At 47.5% G+C, this 20,109-nt stretch overlaps 2 protein-coding genes across 2 annotated transcripts; one reads left to right on the top strand and one right to left on the bottom strand.

The window, feature by feature from the left end:
* Window positions 1-985: 985 nt before the first annotated feature.
* Window positions 986-4,997, top strand: LOC142929710 (uncharacterized). The gene is made up of 2 exons (XM_076071443.1): window positions 986-1,657; window positions 2,653-4,997. Exons 1-2 carry the CDS (start codon window positions 1,298-1,300, stop codon window positions 3,394-3,396), a joined length of 1,104 nt encoding a protein of 367 aa, XP_075927558.1. The 5' UTR covers window positions 986-1,297; the 3' UTR covers window positions 3,397-4,997.
* On the bottom strand, window positions 4,178-18,931 carry LMF1 (lipase maturation factor 1). Its single transcript, XM_032964819.2, has 11 exons — window positions 18,584-18,931; window positions 15,726-16,044; window positions 14,773-14,783; window positions 14,136-14,284; window positions 13,322-13,387; window positions 11,550-11,717; window positions 10,173-10,344; window positions 9,093-9,246; window positions 8,266-8,449; window positions 6,706-6,818; window positions 4,178-6,102 (listed from the first exon to the last, which is right to left on the bottom strand). The coding sequence occupies exons 1-11, from the start codon at window positions 18,771-18,773 to the stop codon at window positions 5,913-5,915; spliced, it is 1,716 nt and encodes a 571-aa protein (XP_032820710.2). The 5' UTR covers window positions 18,774-18,931; the 3' UTR covers window positions 4,178-5,912.
* Between the last annotated feature and the right edge of the window lie 1,178 nt (window positions 18,932-20,109).

The raw sequence follows: 20,109 nt of genomic DNA, 5'->3' as shown, positions 1-20,109 counted from the left end.
GGTTTTAGGACGCAGCGAATTAGTCCCACGTGAAATTAAACCACGCGTGACATGAATTCAGTCAGGGACAGGTCACAGGCAAAGCCGCACTTTCAAACGACACATCACCAAGCACACGCCGCTCGATTTGGGAAAACAAATCACCCGACTTACAACATTCTTTCATATTTTATTCTCGCAAATAAAAAAAACAGAAAATCACCAGGAAAATAACGAGAATGGGATTACTCGCAACATTTCCCGCGCCTGTGAAAAACTGCTGACGTTGTGAAACAGCGCATTAGCGGTAGCTTTGCGCTATATAAACGAAGCAATTCCCGTTAGGTTATTCATCTTTATTATTACGATATTCTATTCGTGCCTCTGCCAATATGTTCAGGAGCTGGTTGTCAATGTGTAGGTCTGGAAGCCAGGACGAGGGGACTCCAGGCGTTGGGAGTTCGTCGAATTTTGCTATTCCTCCTGCTCCGTTGAAAGAGCGTAGACTTCGTGCTTTGCCGTACGGTCCATAGTTTGGGTTGCATGGCCACAACTTACATTTTTGATCCCAGTTTTGCCGAGTTATATTTGTCACACTTACTGGAAACCCAGTGATTTGGGCTATCACTTGTAGCCAGGTCCCTTCTGAAAAAGAAACCAGTAGGTCAGTGGGCTTTACTTGGTGAGATACAAAAATAGTTTAGTTTTATTTGTATACATTTTCAAGTGATTTGTTTACCTTATTGATACTTTGCACTCCTATCCTGTTTTTGTATTGTTTGTTGTAGCGTTCTGATGCGATTCCTCCGGTAAATATATAAAAAAAAATTCTGATTCTGAGACAAGGGGATGAGTTGACCCGAGTGCAGCGCAAATTCATTACCCAGCACTCAAAATAAACGTAACACTCCGTTTAGTTGAACAGACACTGGCAAAATGATCTTGAAACAAGCTTAAGCTGTGGCATTTACTGTGTACAGTATAACGACAACAACAAAAACAGTGTAGCCCACGAGACAGCCACACGCCCTCCTCCCCACCCCGGTATAGCCACACAGGCTGTTGGGGCACAGCGTTGTTCGCGAGCACCATTCAGAGTCCGGTCAGGTGGTGGTGGTGGTCCACGCGGCGGAGGAGGAGAGGCGATGGCGGGGCTGCCGCCGTAACCATCATCACCCTAGGACGGCCGCCTTCATCTCGACAATCGCCGTTTCCACATGGCACCAGGTGTCGTATAAGGCCGAGTTGACCTAGAGGAGGGAGGGGAGGAGGGTTCCAAGAGACTACCCACACGCATTCGACACATCCAACCCACACTATGGGCAACGCGATCGCTGTCCTCGCCGGGAGTGGTACTGAAGCTCAAGAGTCAACGCCGCGTGGAGCTGCTGAAGGAGTTGCTGAAGGAGCTGGAGGCGGCGGCGCAGGACACGCGGAGGAACGGCAGCGGGACCGCGAAGAGTCTCCGTGTTCTCGCTCGGTGCTGTGCGTGCCTCGGCCGGACAAGAGCAGCGGCTGCTGGACCTGCTGCGACCTCCCGGCCGGCTGGAGCGTAGCCCAGGCCTGCGACCTTCTGCTGCTGCTGCTGCTGGCGGTGCTGCTGCTCCATCTGCTCGCCTGGCCGTTGCTGCCGGTCGCGCGGGGCCTGCGGCTGGCGGCGGTTGCGGCCATCTCCGTGGTGAGTTCGGTAAAAGTTCCGTTGTTGGTGTTGTTGTTCTTGTTGTTGTTATTTAAACCGGGCGAAGGCCCCAAATGAGACTGACAGGCGTCTCGAGAACGGCGAAGGGTGGATCTTTAAGGTCATTGATTGAACCTCGTCATTGTTTACCGAGTCCCCAAGACTGTTGCTTGGTTTGGTTTATTTTGGGTGCAGGATGGGGAACTAGGTTACACACGGGTATGCCTGTTCATTGAACGCTGTTAAATCAACACGCACGGCAGTTTATCCATAAAGCATTCACAATCAGGTCCATCAGCCTAAACGGGACTTCGAGACGTCTTCTAAATGAACATTGCAAACGACCCTCCTGCTTCCAGAGTCGACGCATTTTCGATTCGATAATCGATTATTTTAACCTCGTCGTGAATGCAGCGCCTCCAGTGGCCGCAGGGCTCAAATGGGAAGCAGTAACACGTGGGACGTGTTTGAATGGAAGATGATTCTACCCCACACATTGCTGGTTAACCGCGCACACCCAGTGCAGTATTAAATTAGCGCATTGGTGTTGCTCTTATTCGCTATGGATGTTCACATATCTGACCTTTTTTCACATATCCGCCTATACCTCTGTTCTCAGCTGGTCCGCTATGCGACAATGTACAATACAGTACTCACACATTCACACCCGTCAACCCCTTATCAGTGCCTCCCTTGTTACAGACCAATTCAGACCTTATTGGTCACCCCGTGCCCCCTTATACATCTCAACGTTCATCCTACAAAGTCCCATCACAAGGGAGAAACGCAAACAAATAGCCACCTTTTTTGCCCGTATTGAAACGGCTGTACGCCGTAGGGACCTGAAAACTCAATTTCACTGTACAAGAATAGGGGGTAAACCGTATGGGTTGACACGGTATTCACATTGCGCATTATTTATCCGAGTAAGAAACGTCCTGAATAGTTTCAAGTTTCCCCATGAATTAACTGTTCCGTTTTTTTTTTTTGCACAGCTACACAGTGCGTGGAACGTAGTCGTCGGCACTTTATTCAGCAGACAATCGGCCGGCAGCGATGCAAGGCAGGGGGCCTCCGCCGAGGCCACAGGGAGAGCGTCGCTGTCGGAGACGCAGGTGGCCACCGTGAAGGCGTGCGTCGCTGCGATGTTGGCGGCCACCGACAAAAGACCCTACGGCGAGGCGAGTCCCCCCGCACATGTCCTGGCCAGTTCCGCGACCAAGCTGGGGTCGAACGGCGACGACGACACCGAGGAGGTCGCCGAAGAGGAAATCGTCGAAGAGGAGATCAACGAGGAGATCACCATCGACGAGATGGAGTCGAACGGCTACGCCGACGGGTTCGTCGATGGCGGCGGCAGACTCGACGGGGACGAAAAGCGTAAAATGTTTAACGCGTCCTCGATGGCAGGCAACGGCAAGCGCTTCAAAGCCGAGCAGCCGAGGGAATGCTCCACCCGCTCGGACGGCGAAGAAGCTCAGGAGCAGAGCAACCTAGCGATGCTCGCCCACATCAGCGAGAAGGTGCACCTCATCATGGAGAACCAGCGCGACCACAAGAGGCAACTGAAAGAGATGCAGGTGAAGGCAGCGGGTGCCAACGGCCAGGCGCCAGCGCCCGTGAGCAGCAGCGACGGCGGGAGTAGCAGCAGCGGCGGCAGCGCCGTCCTCGATTCTGCCAAAGATGCAAAGCCGGGTACCTCGAGGGCTCGATCTGCTTGGCCCCGCAAGAACCGATAAACCACGTCCATGCCCCGTCATATTCCACCAGCGCTGGAGATATCAGCGACCAACTACGTGCACCCGTTACCCGTGCTCATACCTTCTCTTTGCACCTCCGCTTTAGAGTTTTGTCATGTATACTTCGAGAACCCTTCATCCTAGTTTGCTCGCTCAACCACACAAGATGACCACGTTCAGGCATTCATTTCAGATATAATTTACAGTTGTTCGCTTGCAAATTTATTTTAGATTTTATCTAAATCCACAACTGAGTTGTGTGTAATTGATACACTTGGCGTCGCTCAGACGGCATATTTCACAATTAGCAATTATTCAAGGAAACACGCTTATGATGGTCACCGTACCACCAATTGACATTTATTTGGAGCCACAAAATAAATCTTTATTCATACAGCAGTGCTTTTTTTGGTGTTGCATAAAACATTATTGGCACGTAATAGGATGTTAGGCCAATGTTGGGAAAAAAACGTTGCCTGCCGACCGAACCACGTACCGGCAGTGGCCCATCGGTCGCGTGTTGCTGGGTCGTCTCGTTTAGACACACGAGTGGACCACCTCGCCTCTCTGTGGCAATGACCCCTTGTTGCTACCCATTCACTCTCCCTTGTTCCTGCCCAGAGTAGAAGGGTTCCCGTGAAGTAAAGCTTCAGTCTCGATCCAGAAAATATGGAATGTTGGGCCGATATTGTGTCCAAAAGTTTCTAACACATAACGTTGGCCCAACGTTGCGATGTTTATTGGGAACACACACTTGCGACGACTGTAAGAAAACACAACGTTAAATTGGCAATCGTTTTATTCGGCAAAAACAGTTCAACAAAAGGTGTCCCAGAGTGAAACATACTTTGCAAATGAGACTATCCTAGTCTCTTGAGTTCTCACAAGGTAAAAAAAAAACACTTGATAGTTTGACTTCCAAAACATACAATGAAGTAACGTAATGTTGAGTCTTTCCAGACTTGTAATCCTTGAAAATAAACCAATTCCACATTCTTTAAATGTGACTCGCTAGCCAGGTGTCGGGGCAAGCTCCACAGTGCCTGATCATGCAGCCAACTCTGAATTTTCCGAGGTAATGGGAGAGGAATGATGGCTCGGATAAATAAAAACAATATTCCGTAAAACTTATTTACTATTCACCTAAGTAGAATGTCGTGTGAAGAAGTAGAACAAACTCAAGTTTCTACACGGCAGGGCAGAAAACACGTGACGTACACATCACTCAGCTATTTAAATATATTTTTTTCTTGAATTAAAGCCACGTGTTTGCATTTACTTATGGATATTTGTGGTGGAGTGAGAACCGGGTCACTGTCCCTCGATGAGCGGAAAGTTAATAGAATCGGTGCCTACATAGATATTTTTTTTTTTACAATGACGGTCAATCCACAAGCCAGATAATCCACCCATGGAGAACCGAGAGGTAATTGTTTGATGGCCTCCCCCAATCGATCGTCGTTCCTGTCTTCACAGTGCAAAGTTTCCGATTACAGAATAACTCAGTACAGTAGACTTGGTATGCGCAGTACATGGTGGAACAAAGTAAACATTCCCAAAATGATCATCAAAACTAGGTGTTTTCCCCCCCCCCCATGAACGTATTAAGTGCCCATGGCCGTGTTAAATTAGGATATGGTTGGTGTAAAATGTGCCCAATAACAAGGCGAATAAGTGCAATAACAACACCATGATCCCCAATGATCGATATGGCAAGGTTTCTTGAACTGGGGGCCCATAAGTCAAATGTGGTCCATTGAGAGATATGGTAAACTAACAGTGAGTGACAGATTAGTAAGGTGAGATATTAAACAAGTTATGAGTACGCTCCAGACAAGGTATAAAGATTTGTGAGATAAGAGCAGCCGCGGATAGTAAAGCAGTGGCAGCCAAGGAATGGAACGCGTCCGACAGGAAATCAGTTCGTGTGTCGAGCAGGTGCTGCGACGATTATTAGATTGCAGGATTGCGAAAGGGGGCGGGCGCAGCTTTGGGAGGGCTTCATCCAGCAGTGGATTGACCATGGCTGATGGTGACGATAATGGTGCAATGAAAGCAAGATAAGCAAGAGCAATGCAAGAGCCCTTGAGACGAGAGAGGGACAGATTACTGGTCGCGTGTGCGGACGTTACGACGTCACGGAGACACGTAAAGGTCGTAAACGTCTGCACGCGTGACACTGCGCCGTTAAAACATTACGGGACATGTGACGTCACGTGGGCCTGCCGGCACACGCTGTCATTAAGCACCCTCGGGGCCACAGCAGCAGCACGAAGCTGAAAGACCGACAGCAGTGGGCGCACACTTCCCTGTAGCCTCGCCGGCCACCGCCACCCTTCCGTCGTTCAGCCAAACATCTGTCGCCAAGCGAAGCACGATTAGCACGTTTGGCCTGCGTACGGCGCAAAAGAACTTGAACATACATCGTTGGCTTTTTGCGCACTGCAAACGTGCTTCGTTTTTGTTGTTGTTTTCCCTGTCTTTGGGGAGCGACGACGGGAGGAGCGCAGCGGCGTTTAAATGGGCTGATTGCGGGGCGCGTGGGGATGCGGCCACTCCTGCGCGCGGAAGAACGCGGCGAGCGAGTCGAGGTTGACGGGCGGCAGGTAGCGGTCGAGGAGTTTGCGCTGCCACCAGTGCCCGGCGGACGCACGGGCGCTCCCCGGCTCGCTGAACTGGTAGCGGAAGTGCTGCGCCCTTATCCACCTGCAAGGCGACGGTGTTAGCGGCCTCTCCCTGCTGGTAGGTTTACCTCGCAGCCGTCGTTAACAGCTTGCGGTAATGGGATGGTGTTTGTCGTGGTACGGCGGTTTCGGGGTTGTCCAGCCAGCGCTATGGGACGGGGATACTATCATCCGGGTGATTCGAAACATGGATCAACTAGAATTTTTGTGGCGAACGTTTTTACCAAACTCCTTTCCAAACTCATTCATTTCTACATCTCGTTCATACAGATTTGCTTTCATGAGGCCGAGTATCAGATTATTCTATTATTTGCATACATTGTAAATGAGCAATTTTCATGCACACGATTCGATGTGTATATCGCGAGCGAGCCGACGTGGTGTTCATTGCGTGCGACGTGCGAGTACACGACTCGAACACAGCGTTTCCACGCCATCCTACACACGTCTCCGACTCGATTATTGTGATGCCAGTAGCACGGCACGGCGTCTGCAGCGGAAATTTTAACCTTGGCGCCTCCTGAGCCGGGCCAGACTGATTCGGTACGGCCCTGGCACGGCTCAGTCAGTACAGTGGAAAAGGGGTAAGCAAGTGGCTGTGGGTTTTAGAAAGGTCACCACTCACCGGGGAGGGTCGCGACCCTCAAAGGGGTTCTTGCCCATCAGAGACAGCGTTTGGTTGTCGTTGGTGAGCAGCTTCCCGACAAGATGCAACAGCCAGGGGTTCTGCTCGTACGTCTTATTGAGCAACAGGGACAACGCCGCGTTCGTTAAACACTTCATCGAGCAACGCTTTCACGTCGGCGTTGACGTGTTGCCGATCTTTTTGATTCGCTGAGGATTTACTATGGCCGCTGCAGTTGAGCGTAAAATAATAATACAAATAAAATAATAACATTGATTTGCAGCGGTTAATCAATCCAATACGGGATGAAGGCTTTCCAATGCAATGTTGATACTGGTTCTTATTTTTAGTTTTCATCATACTTTCACCATGCTGAGTAAAGTGTGGATTGTTTAAGGGGGTGCCCAAGGTTGGTTCAGACATTGCTCGCCACTGATGTGCGTGGAGCGATCCCCAGGCTTCTGGGTTCATAGCGCACAGCGCTAACTACTCTGCCAATGCCCCAGAGAAATTTATTGGGGTTATTTGAGGCAAACTGGCGAGGCAGCTAATGGCCACACATTCATAAAATGTATACCCCAAGGACACAGTTAATTACAATGACAAATGTATGCATTAATTTTTCAAGTAATAAATTCATAACATTGATTAAAAAAAACTAATTATTAACACTCCTCGAGGGTTCTGAAGTATATTTTATCATTTAAAATTCATTAATTAACTTTGATTAAAATTATATCAGAGAATAGGCAAGTCATGGAATTCATACAACACAAAGATCATGGCAACTTTCCAAAATGGATTCGTCCTTGGAAGTATCTAATCAGTGCGATGGAAGCTGTCAGGGCAAAATGCATTTTCATATTTGAAAACTGTGCTTTTTTTTGCTCTGCATTCTATCTCCAGGTTCTGGCAAACTCTTAGATCAATTTAGCCAGTTTTCACAAGGGTAAGTTCCAAATATCTACACAACTTTATGTTAAAGTTTTGTCCATTTTGAACCATCTGTACGAGAGTTACCGTGCCCTTCCTTGCTAATAAAGAAACGACAGCGCCAACGCAAAAACAGGTTTTGAACAAAACAAATATTGTGAAAACAGTAAACGGAACATCATCATCAACTTATCCTCTAGATGTACGCAGTGCTTTATTCCCAGGCGCTTTACAGCCATGATCAAAATGATACAGGAGATGATAGTTGTTGAGAGTGCGGTTTATTAAAAGTGGTGGTGTAGTTTTGGTGACAGTTAAGAGAGGTTAAGGATGGGTTGGGGTGGAGCTGGTTGTAGCTGGGGGGCGGGGGCAGGGAGTAGCGGTAGGGATAGTGATAGGGGTTGGGGTAGTGATAGGGCTTGGGGTAGTGATAAGGGTAGGGGAAGTGATAGGGATAGGAGTTGGGTTAGGCCTGGTCATAGCTGGGGGGCGGGTACAGGAAGTAGCAGCAGGATGGGCGAGGGAGGAGAGACAGCTTTCAAGGGAGCAGGCGGAAGCCGGTTTACAGTGAAGACGAATGCCGAGGGGGCAGTCGAAAAGGCTCCTGGGCGAGGCGGCTGAACGCACCTGGAAAGCGGCGAACCACATGAGCCAGTCGAGGCGGTAGTGGTAGGGCGAGACGAGGCAGGGGCGGCGGCGTGTGTCGCCCGGCTTGCACACAAAGTCGTACTCCTCCCACTCGGTGGTCGCGTCCGCCGGGTCCACGCTGGCCGTGCCCTGCAGCACGACCTCCGTGCGCTCCTTGGTGATGCTGCCGGCGGCGGCCACGCGCACGACACACGCGTTCACGTTTTTTAAGATTACTTTCATGTACTGACCGTCGCTTTGGTTAGTTGTCGCCGTGCTGAGGGTCTGCTGCTTGCGTCTTGTACAGCGGTTTTGAGATATTTGATGAAGGGCGCTTTATCAATACAATCATTATATATATACGTCCTTTAATATAATAGTCACCCCCTATATCTGTTTAATGTTTCTGTAACTTAATTTTTCTTGTACTGTGAAAAGTAAAAAAAATCTGCCCAAGCCGACTTACCCCGACAATTAATTTATTGTTTAACTTAGATTTACGTTTCTGCAATATTATCGATTTCTCATGTGACGACACAGTTGTTTTCCTACGAGTTTTATTTGCCAGGCCACTCCTGCAAATCAAGAGTACCCTGGTGTTGTTATCTTGAGCTCTCACCTGGTTAAACAAAACAAACTTGAACAGTTCCAAGAGAGGCAGGCAGGGACGCACGCACGCGCACGCACGAGCGAGCCAACGGGGATGGGGATAGCGAGGTGCGTATACAATCGGATCACGCAGCTCGTGATACATTCAATTCGCTCGTGGGAACACAAGAGACAGGCGAGCGCCGCGTTGCTCGGTCGCACGAAGCTGGCGGGCTCACCTGCCGAAGGCGCCGTAGGTGTTGACAATGCGCAGCGGGTCGAAGGAGGAGTTCATGCGCTGCGTGGAGCTCATGAGGTTGTGCACCACGGGCACGCTCAGATACGCGATGAGCAGTGCGAGCAGCACATGCACACAACTGCGCACCAGCGCACCTAGAAGGAACGTTCAAACGTTTTAAGTTGAACAGATTCATTGATACGCACATGAAATCGCGTGTTTAAAATATATATGTATAACTGAATGTACACAAAGCTCGAGATGTATTAAACCAGGGGCGGCGGTGATGCTATGGTCAACATATTTATTTTGTACGGCTTGCAGCCAAGTAAGGCCCACGACTTAAAAATAGCCCACAAATTATATATATTTTTTATCAGATACAGCACAAATGAGAAAACCTATGCGCAGTAGTGATATTTATCATCATTGCAAGCATCTTAGCCACACCAATTGGGCACGAGAGATAAATAGTTTCAACCTGACAACACTGCGTTTAGAACTTTAGCATGCTCCGTCACCTGCAGCGTTTCAAGTACATCTGAGCACAAAGGAAATGCATAAAGTCCTCGCGTGTTCAAAGTTTAGTACCAGCTTACGTGTAAATTTCGATTTAAAGCTTTCGTGACTGCAATGATTCATCTTCTTTGGTTCTTTCGGTAAAGTCACGTAGAATGAGAATAAAATAATAAATTGATAAAATAAAATAACACAATAATATTCTGAGAATATTATTCTACGTGACTTTACCGAAAGAACCAAAGAAGCTTACGTGTAGTCTGCCAAAGGGTTTGTAAACCCATTCGTCATTCGGTGACATCTGAAAGATCTGTTATGAAAAAGGGGCATCGCCCGTAACATTGCCAAATCGTATACATATATATGTTCCTTTTTAGGGCAGTGTTATTGATGAATATGTTGAGATTTTGTTCATCGCCACTGTCCACCACCATACTGCCAAGGCAGCATCACAATTCAGCGGCGATTTGCATTTAAAATTCCTATTGGGCCCCCCCCACAAATAAGCAAAGGATTGACGACAGCTGAAATTAAACGCATGTGGAAAGGCACCCAGGATTACCCAGTTTGCGGGGTCGCTTATCCTTTTCTTCTTCCGCCTGAAGTGCCATCAACTTCTCCCTTTTGGACCGGCTCAGGAGGAAGCTCAGAGACGCGTCGTCGAAGCAGGCCAGGCTCGGTATTATGGTAAGCCAGTTTAAGAAGCTGAGGTTCCCGCTGATTATCAGCACCACCTAGTACGAGACAAAGAGACGATGAAAACCACATCACCGTGATGAGTTCATTTCGAAGTCAACCAGAGTCACGAATGAGCATGCTGATAGGCCAACAGAGCATATTTTGTGCTGACCAAATGAAGGCAAATTTTTATGCAGGAAAGTAATTTTCCATAATACAGATGTTTTGGGTTAGATCGCGTAAATATATAGATGTGTCGTTAAACCCGCCACCACCCGACACAGCCAAATAGTAAGGTTTGTCACATAAACAGAACATGCCAATTCGTTACTAGTACAGCACACCGGTGTGTTGGACAGCAAAGCCACAACATTTACAATCCGCGTACGACGTTTCGCCAGTAATTACAACTAGCTTCATCAGGCGACAAGAATGTCACCACTTTTGTTATCTTAGAGCATTGCATTTTTTACTAGACATTTGCTTTTTCATCTAAATTATATTCCGATTGCGCTATGACCATGATGAGATATGAATACATTTAAACGCATCACGTTCTATCGCATGTTAAAACTTACTTCAGGGGTCCATTCAATTGCCCTTTATCCCCAAAAAAACCCAGTGCAAATTAACCATGTGCTCTACTACACAAATGGTCGTCACATAGCAATTACGAACTACATTTTTTGTTTAGACTTCAAAGTTGCAAAGAGCCAAGTTCACGTAAAAAACGAATGATGACCGTTTTCTTGTGCAGTCATTGGCGCCGGAGCTGACACCGCCCACTCAGATGGGTTACCTGGATTCGAACCCAGGTTCTCAGTGGTCCAGGCTCAGTGCTCCGACTCCGTATTAGCCCCTTGAGCCACCTCATGCATTTTCAACGTCGCACTGAGTGCTCTATAAAATATGATTTTGGCACGACCCAGTTTATTTCACAGTCTCCCTTCTGAAGCAAGTTCCTCAGTAAGCATTGCATTAAAGTACTGAACAAAAATAGAATGTCCTTTAATATAATAGTCACCCCTATATCTATTTAAAGGGAACCGGATTTGTAGGCATAATGGTATTGGCAAAGGGTTCATTGACAGTTTTCCCAGCAATGTTTTCCCCTTCCTTGGCGAGCAGTCCATCGTTATGTACGCACGTATGTTGAACTTCTTTCACACCGTACGTAGCCGACCGCGCTCATCGGAGGTACGGATCCCCGGCCCGTGATCCCTTCAGGGTGCGCGTTTCGTGTGACGAGCGCGGTCCGCACCTGGAAGAGGATCTGCAGGAGGCCGTGCGCGATACGGAAACGACGCCCGAGCAGCAGGAAGAAGGGCACCACGAGCTCGATAAAGTGGTTCGCGAGCGTCTCGGCGCGGTGGAACCACGCTGGCTCGCGGTGCATATAGTACGCCACGGGGTTTGGCACCGGCTGAGTCTGGTCGAGACACCAAGGAACAACATCACCACGATCGTCATTGTCGTCGTCGTCATCAGCAAAGATCAATCCACTGCTGGGTTAAGGCTCACCCCGCCATGACGCGCCCCCATTCCATCGCCATCTCTCAGACGGTCACTGCATCGCGCGGCACTCTCAGATGCACTTCTGCGGCCATCTGGAACACTCTTCCTTCCGATATTAGGAAGCTACTGGAGCTATGCACTTTGAAATCATCTAGATGGAAAACTATTTTTTTTAGAACTGCTTTTTGCATTCGGTATGTTGTCCTTCCCCTGCACCTCCAATTAACATGGTTGGCTACGCACGGTGCGAAAAAAGTTCAACAAACATACATCTCTCAAGAGTCGTGCGATGTAACAATCCACCCAGCACCTGCACACCAATTGTGATGGATGCATTCTCTGGCATGTTCCATCCCTTGGCTGTGACTACATCATTATTCTCAAAATTAATATGAAGCATACCTGTCAACCCCTTATCAGTGCCTATTTTATTACAGACCAATTCAGACCGTATTGGTCACCCCGTGCTCTTATAAATCTCAACGTTCATCCTACAAAGTCCCATCACAAGGGAGAAACACAAACAAATACATATAAATATTAAATTTTTGCTCGTATTAAAACGGCCGTACGCTGTATAGACCTGAAACATCAATATCCCTGTACAATACGGGTAAGCCGTGTGGTTGACAGGTATGATGAAGTAACTGTGTTGGTTTTCAGTAACAGTATGTCGATGGAAAGTTTTATGTTAATGTATATTGGCCATAACGAACTAAGAGGACATTTTTGCTAAAAAAAATAACGAATATTTAGTGAGGTGATGTTTTATATAAAAATAGGTTTTAGATAATTTTTGCTCGTATTAAAACGGCCGTACGCTGTATAGACCTGAAACATCAATATCCCTGTACAATACGGGTAAGCCGTGTGGTTGACAGGTATGATGAAGTAACTTTGTTGGTTTTCAGTAACAGTATGTCGATGGAAAGTTTTATGTTAATGTATATTGGCCATAACGAACTAAGAGGACATTTTTGCTAAAAAAAATAACGAATATTTAGTGAGGTGATGTTTTATATAAAAATAGGTTTTAGATAATTGTGCAATTGGGTCATCACTTAAACTCTTATTACGATTGGTATTATCAGTGTGAGGCTGAGATGGTCAATTTTGAACTCGTCACTTTGAAATTGCAATAATTGCCTCGACCGAAATTAAAATGAATTTGTAATAAGCGGTTGATGGTCTCATTCCACTCACCAATGGGTGCACAAAAAAAACTACTCCCTCCTATTAAATTAGTTTTTTTTATATTCCATTTGGCAAGTCAGTCCTTGGAAATGAAAATACATAGATGTGTTTGACTGCATTGCAATGAACATTTCTACAGCAGGGCATGTGGGAAAAACACAGCACCCCTAGTGTGAATAAGAGGTCACTTGAAGGGATCTCGGAAGCATTGCACTGTGCTGGGAGAGTTCCGAATTGAAAATGTTTATGATAACAACACAGCTAGAATAACACTGGGGGGGGGAAAAGGCAGGAAAAAAAGGCAAGAAAAAAGGCATTCATTACCTCATAGTGGTAATCCATGCATGTGAGGTCTCGCCAGCATTTATCGCCACGGATTTTAATCAAACCCTGAAAAACATGGTTTGTTGCGGTAACAGACGACTTAACAACGGCATTGATAAGGTGCTTTTATGTAACCGTACTCGCATATTAATACTTCACATGTACGTCCCTGCTGGCAACAATTGAGATTATGCCCATAAATTGTGACGCACGCAACTTAAGAACCTCAATAAATCTCAAGTCAGGTTAAACACTGACACACGAAAAGAGTCCATCACTGCCAAACACACCGCGTTATATAATCTAAACAGATTTCATTGCTGTACACGGGAATCTCAAAAAAGTCCAAAATCGAAAGATAGATTTTTGAAATGCGTTTCAATCTGGAAACTGCGAGCTTAGCGGCGTATTCTGGTTTAACGACTTTATAGCTCGAGGGTTTCAATAATGTTATTAATTTCTTATGTAACATTCATTTGCCCAAGAATGTTTCACTTAGTCTCAAGACTATTAGTTTTCACAGGAGGGGGCGACGTTGCTACGCATCTTTCGAATTGAGTAAATGTTATGATAATTTCTTCGAATTTGGCAATTTTGTCAAATTTGACACTAGTACACATGGCTTACACTTTTTCCAATAACGTAACGGGATCACTGACCCGCAACATTAACCAGGGAGGCCGTGGGGCTCGAACCGCAAGAACCCTCTGCAACAAGCGGCAAACGCGTCACCGCTAAGCCATGTCACCGTCCCAGTGGCAGTAATGAGCGTTACTGTACGGGCAGCAGAAGGAAGCGTGTTAATCGGACTCACAGCGCCGAGCATGATTCGAAATATGAGCCAGAGGAAGGCCCATATGACGATACGTGAAGGTGGTGAGCCACGTGGGTACTGCTTCAGTGACAGCAGCGGGCACAGAAATATGGCGAGGAAGCCAGTCTCCAGCAGCTGAGATTCCCACCCTGCAAAACACACAAGCCCCAGCTACCGGTCATTATAGGCAACCCAATAAACGGAAAGAATATTAACTTGTACACACACCTGGACTGTGGGTAATGGGTTATCCGACACAAGTTTAAAGATTCATGCACGAGAAAAAACTTTAAAAGTTATGTCGTCTGGCCCCAGTGATGGCACTGCACCTACATCAAAAAGTATCAATGTGATCTCATTAGAGTGCGATAATGACGCACTAAAGCGTACGTTTTTTCTACTCATGAACAAAGCTTCAAACTTATTTCAGACAGCTCAGGACACACAGCATAGCTATGCATCGACAAGAGCTCTTTATTTTTCTTGGTTGTATTTTTTTCTGATAAAATAATCTATATTAAAGAAATTGCCAACTTTTGAAAGAAAAATAAATAAAACGTTGCATTTAAGTTACCTGGAAACTTTACCTTTCAATTTTGACTGTAGATGAAAGTTATATAAAATTTGTATCACTCACCAAAGGAGTACCTGAAAGAGATCAAGATCATTTTGAAAATTAGAAATAGATACAAATTCAAGTAAAAAAATAGCAAACATTACCAACGATCTTTACAAAAAATTATATCACGCTGTTAAAATTTGTAAAAGAGGCATGTGCAAATATAGTGTGAAGTATTATAAATAATCAGCCCTTTGTCACTCCACTTTTTGGATGAAGGCCTGCCCATTCCATGTCAATTATGGAGGTTATGTGACCATCCTTTATTACCACATGGGGTCAACGTGAGTTGGTGAAATCGGAGGCCCAAGTTTTGTATCAATATCACTCGCCAATGATGTTAAACGTGACCAGGAATCGAACTCAAGCCACTGAGATCATAGCACAGTGTGCTAACTGTTGTGTCACTGCGCTCCTCTTTAACGTGTTGACATACATATTTAAGCTTGAATATTTTAAGCAGTTTGTGTTGAGTGAATGTTTTCATTATTATATTCAATCTATAGCCATCTTTGAAAATACAATCACTTTGCACTTGATTCAATAAAAATCTAATATAAATTGCTATATATACACTCTATTTATTAGAGGTGCAATGATGCATCAATTAATATCGCAATACAGTACATGTATAAAATCACAGTGAAAGAATTAATGTTTTTTTTATTAATAAATGCTGTATTCAATGATTCATGAGACTTTTGCAGGCACTAGCGACGCAAGATTCGCAACAATGAATCAAATAACTGGGTGGTTAAGTGAATTGTTTATACCTCCAAAAATCATGAGTTTAGTTTATTTTGTTTGACCAGATGAGAACCAGGTGAGAACACATGAGACTAGGAAAGTCTTAAATGCAAAAGTGGCAAACTCAGCCTTTATTATTCCAGCTGGTAACGGGGCATCTCGGATTTTCAACAAACTTACTGCGGTAAATTCCACAGCCCTCTCCACCACCCAGGCAGACTCACCAAATCTGTCCGACCGCCACGAGCGAGTGGTAAAGCATCCACAGCGCGGCCATCACGATCATGTTGGCACGGCCGGTCAGCGCCACAAACGCGGCCAGGGCCAGCCCTGCGCACGCCACGGCATCCAGGGCCCAGTCCAGCGAAGAGACTTCGTCCAATGCCAGCCACAGCAGCGTGGGCGCGCGGGCGACGGCCTGGAGGCCCACAGGGCCACCGCCGACGTAACGAAGCATCCGTCGCAGGTAGAGGCTCGCCGGCAGGAGGCCGTTGTCGCCGATGAGCGCTCGGTTCTGATGCAGTGCCACCGAAAATGCCACCACTGTTGGGACAAAGATCCCCCGTATAGCCTTAACAGACTGTTGGGGCAAGCGCTGTCACCGAGCAACTGTGAAGGCCGGCACGGCACACGAGGGGGTGGGTGGCCAACACCACGCCCGGCCGACTTTGTCGCCCCAGTGACGATGTTTAAGCACCGCACCAGGTACTCATTTGAAGCTGAGTCAAACTAGGGGAGGCCCAGGAGCGGTTCAGAAAATCAACACCGGTGTTGGCCGTGAGCAGGAATCGAACCCGGTTCGCCAGGTTCGTAGCGCAGCGTAGCGCTAACCGCTACACTACCGCTCCCCACAGTTGGGATCCAAGGGACACACACGCATGCCGTAGTCAGTACATGAGGTAACGGTAAAACGTGCAGGGGCCTGGAGGTTTCTCGTTGACGCCAATGCTCGTGGAAGGGCCTCGAGTACAGATATAGAGATCCAATCGAGAGGGAATTTGACCTACTTGTCCACACTGGTCACACATCTTGAAAGAAGTGGGAGAATACCTACGCTTCACCAAAACCACATTTGCAATAACAAATCCGTCAATAACACTGCCCCGAAAGAAAAAGGACGCAATTATCGGCAACGCTTCGGGCAATGACCATTCTGTGTAGCACATGACAAACGTGTTCAGTTTTTATTTTGGTTATTTGGGCTCGTGCATTACTACCAACGCGGTAGCAACCACATCTAGATTTAAAGCTTTCGTGACTGCAAGGATCCATACTCTTTGGTTCTATTCGGTAAAGTCACGTAGGTAAAAAATAAAACGACAAAAATCACGACGTTTCGGCCACAACACAAGCGGCCTTCATCAGGTGAAGGGACCAGACAAGGGACCAGACAGCTTAAAGGTCCGCGGTCTGAGCGTGGCTGTGTTTCACTCCAGCGCTGTCCTCGAGACAGCCTGGTCCCTTCACCTTATGAAGGCCGCTTGTGTTGTGGTCGAAACGTCGTGATTTTTGTTGATTTATTTTTTACCTACGTGACTTTACCGAATAGAACCAAAAAGTAAGCAACCACATCATTTATTTATATCTCGGCTGGCTTAAACCCGGATCTCAGCCGTTTTCTGCCAGCGACCCAAGCGCTCTCAACGCACACTGCCACCACGGCAGAACTTTTGCACTTCGTCTTACGCTTGCCACGTCTTTATCGATCACTGTGACCATTTCGCTGTCGTGGATGTCTCACTGTTGACAAGGACTGCAAAAGGTGCCGTCGGCTCGTGCAATACTAACAAGTTCGGGAAAGATAACGGATGGTGGACGCTGGAAACATACCCATGCCGTCATGAAAAGTGTCGTCTACCACAGTACCGTGCTGAAGTGGGAAAATTACTTTAGTACAAATATTGATGGATGGGACCGCCCTATCCAGAGGATGTCTCGGGATCATCATCAATATCATTCCTGTGGTCGATAACATTCAGTACCACTTTGTGGGAAGTTAACATTGGTAATCCTATGATTACTATTCCATTACACTCTTTAGGACTGTAGATGCGGTAGAAACGACACAAGAATAGTGGACTAATGAGACGGTATGCATGACAGACGTGGGCAGTACTAACGAGACGACATACGACAGGACATCATGAATGTAAGAGTACTGCGTAGGAAGGATGTGCAGTCCTAAAGCTTATTTGCGTATAGCGAGACTTTGGATTCTGACGTTTTGACAGGATCGATAGCTGTTCCATTAAAAACAAAACAATTATTTATCTCGGGCTGTGGGGTCCGAATACAAACAATTCACATTTGCAAACGGTCTCATTTATTGACAACAATGCAGCCTAGCTCGCCCGTCACAGGGCAGGTTGGGTGTTTTTGTTAACATTGCATCTACGAACCAATTTGAACACGAATACAAATTAGCAGCACGAAGTTTTCACAACTGTGCGCGATAATTTGCGTGAGTAGTCGCTGACGTGAGAGGCTCGCCTCGCAGGCAGCGTGCGAGCCAGCAGCAGTGCGCCAAGAGCCATCGTGGCCTGCTGGAGGTGTCAGACTCGAGAGAGAGAGATGTGGCTGGTGGTGGTGGTGTCGAGGGGAGTCTCATGTCCAACGCGTGAGACCACCCAGCAGTGTGCACGGGGCTTGTTGAGTAAAGAGCCACGCCGTCCCAGCGTGGCCTGCTGGAGGTGTCAGACTCGAGAGAGAGATGTGGCTGGTGGTGGTGTCGAGGGGAGTCTCACGTCCAACGCGTGAGACCACCCAGCAGTGTGCACGGGGCTTGTTGAATGAAGGGCCTCGCTGTCTCAGCGTGGCCTGCTGCATGAGACTCGAGAGAGATATGTGGCTGGTGGTGGTGTCGAGGGGAGTTCACAACGCACGGGTCGACTCACGCACCCAATGCGTGAGTCGACCCAGCAGGGTGCACGGGGCTTGAGACGAGCCACTCCCGTGCCAACGTCCACGGATGAGGGGCGTCAGACCAGATTGGGGGTGGGGGAAGGGGGTTAGTCGTGGAGGGAGGCAAAGAGGTTCACCAATGCACGACTGTGTTTCACGCTCGGTCCGCGAGGGCTCTGACCGTAGATGAGCGCCAGGGCCCGCAGCAGCAGCTCCCGCGTGGCCCACAGAGATCCGGGCCGCAGAATCCGCGCGCTTCCCCGCTCCGTCTGCTCTGGCGGCTTGCCTCCTTCTCCACCACCACCACCTCCTGCTGCTGCGACCCTCGTCGCCTGTTCCTTCTTCCTCTGCCTCACGCCGTCTCCGTCCATCGCTGGGGAGCGGCCGATCCGAGAGACGTCTCCGTTGTGAGCGGGGAGCGACGAGGCGGGCAAGGCCACAGCGACAGCGCCACGCGGCAAGCCGCCGCCGCCGCCGCTGCTACTGCCGCTGTCGCCGCCGCCGATATGAATGAGTGAAGTGAGCCGAGAGAGGGCGTCCTTGAGAACGAAGTCGCGGCGCCGGTCCACTGACGTTTGACATTCTTGGTTCTTTCGGTGAAGTCACGGAAATAGATAGAAAAAACAAATCTAAAAAATAAAATAAAAATAATACAATTGAACTGTAATAAAATTAAAGAAAATAAAAATAATAAATTCAAAATAATAAAAAGCAAAAAAACCCACGACGTTTCGATCGCAACACAAGCGGTCTTCGTCAGGCAGGAAGATTTTATTTAAATTATATTGTTTAAATTTTGTTATTTTTGGGGGGGGGGGTTTCTATTTACGTGACTAGAACCAAGAATAATGAATTCCTGCAGTCACGAAAGTTGTAAGTCGACATTTAAATTGACGTTTGAATTTGACACCGTGCACGGGGGGGGTTGGACATTGATCGGTTGGTTGTTGCGTCCGAGTGTGGCTCTCTTCCTCTTCTTTTTGTGCGTCCGCGAGCGGCTGGCGTTAAACTTCTTTCGCGCCGTACGTGGCCAAACCGCGCTCGACGGAGGTGCCGGGGAAGGACAACAGCACCTAACACAGCAAGCGGTTCGAAAGAAATTCGTTTTCAGTCGAGATGATTCGGAAGTGCATCGCTCCAGTGTTTCTTCCTAATAATCGGAAGAGCGTTCCAGACGGCCGCACCAGCGCGTCTGTTCGATGGCCAGCCAAAAATGCGCAGCCATTTATGTCAATCCACTGCTGGATGAGCTTCCCCCCACCCCACCCCACCAAAGATCCGATCGAAATCCTTAATTTCGATCGGATCATTGGGGTTTTTAGTAATAAATCGACTTTTACGACCGCCACTGCCAGTGTGGCATATTATTATTATGTGCCAGGGACTCCGAGACGATAGTTGGCAATAAGTAACGGCAAAGCGGTTATAAGTGACTCAGAATCGTGCGCAGTTGCGTCTACAGAGTCCACGACTTCCCTGAAGGCATCGACACCTTCAGCGAGCGCGATGCCGATCACTAACAACGCGGTTCCAATTCGACCCTCGATCGATAGCTGCGCCATCGCCGCACGCGCGTCGAATAAAAAGCAAGGGGACACAAGTCCTCACTTGATTTGAAGCTTTCGTGACTGCAGGAATTAACTCTTTGGTTCTTTCGGTAAAGTAACGTAGAAAGAAAATAAACTTAATAATAGAATACGACGTTTC

This window comes from Petromyzon marinus, chromosome 33, assembly GCF_048934315.1.
Source record: "Petromyzon marinus isolate PM22_M1 ecotype Great Lakes invasive population chromosome 33, UKy_Petmar_22M1.pri1.0, whole genome shotgun sequence".
Taxonomy (NCBI): domain Eukaryota; kingdom Metazoa; phylum Chordata; class Hyperoartia; order Petromyzontiformes; family Petromyzontidae; genus Petromyzon; species Petromyzon marinus.
The sequence above is the reverse complement of the archived record's forward strand: the minus strand, read 5'-3'. Positions and strand labels throughout refer to the sequence as shown.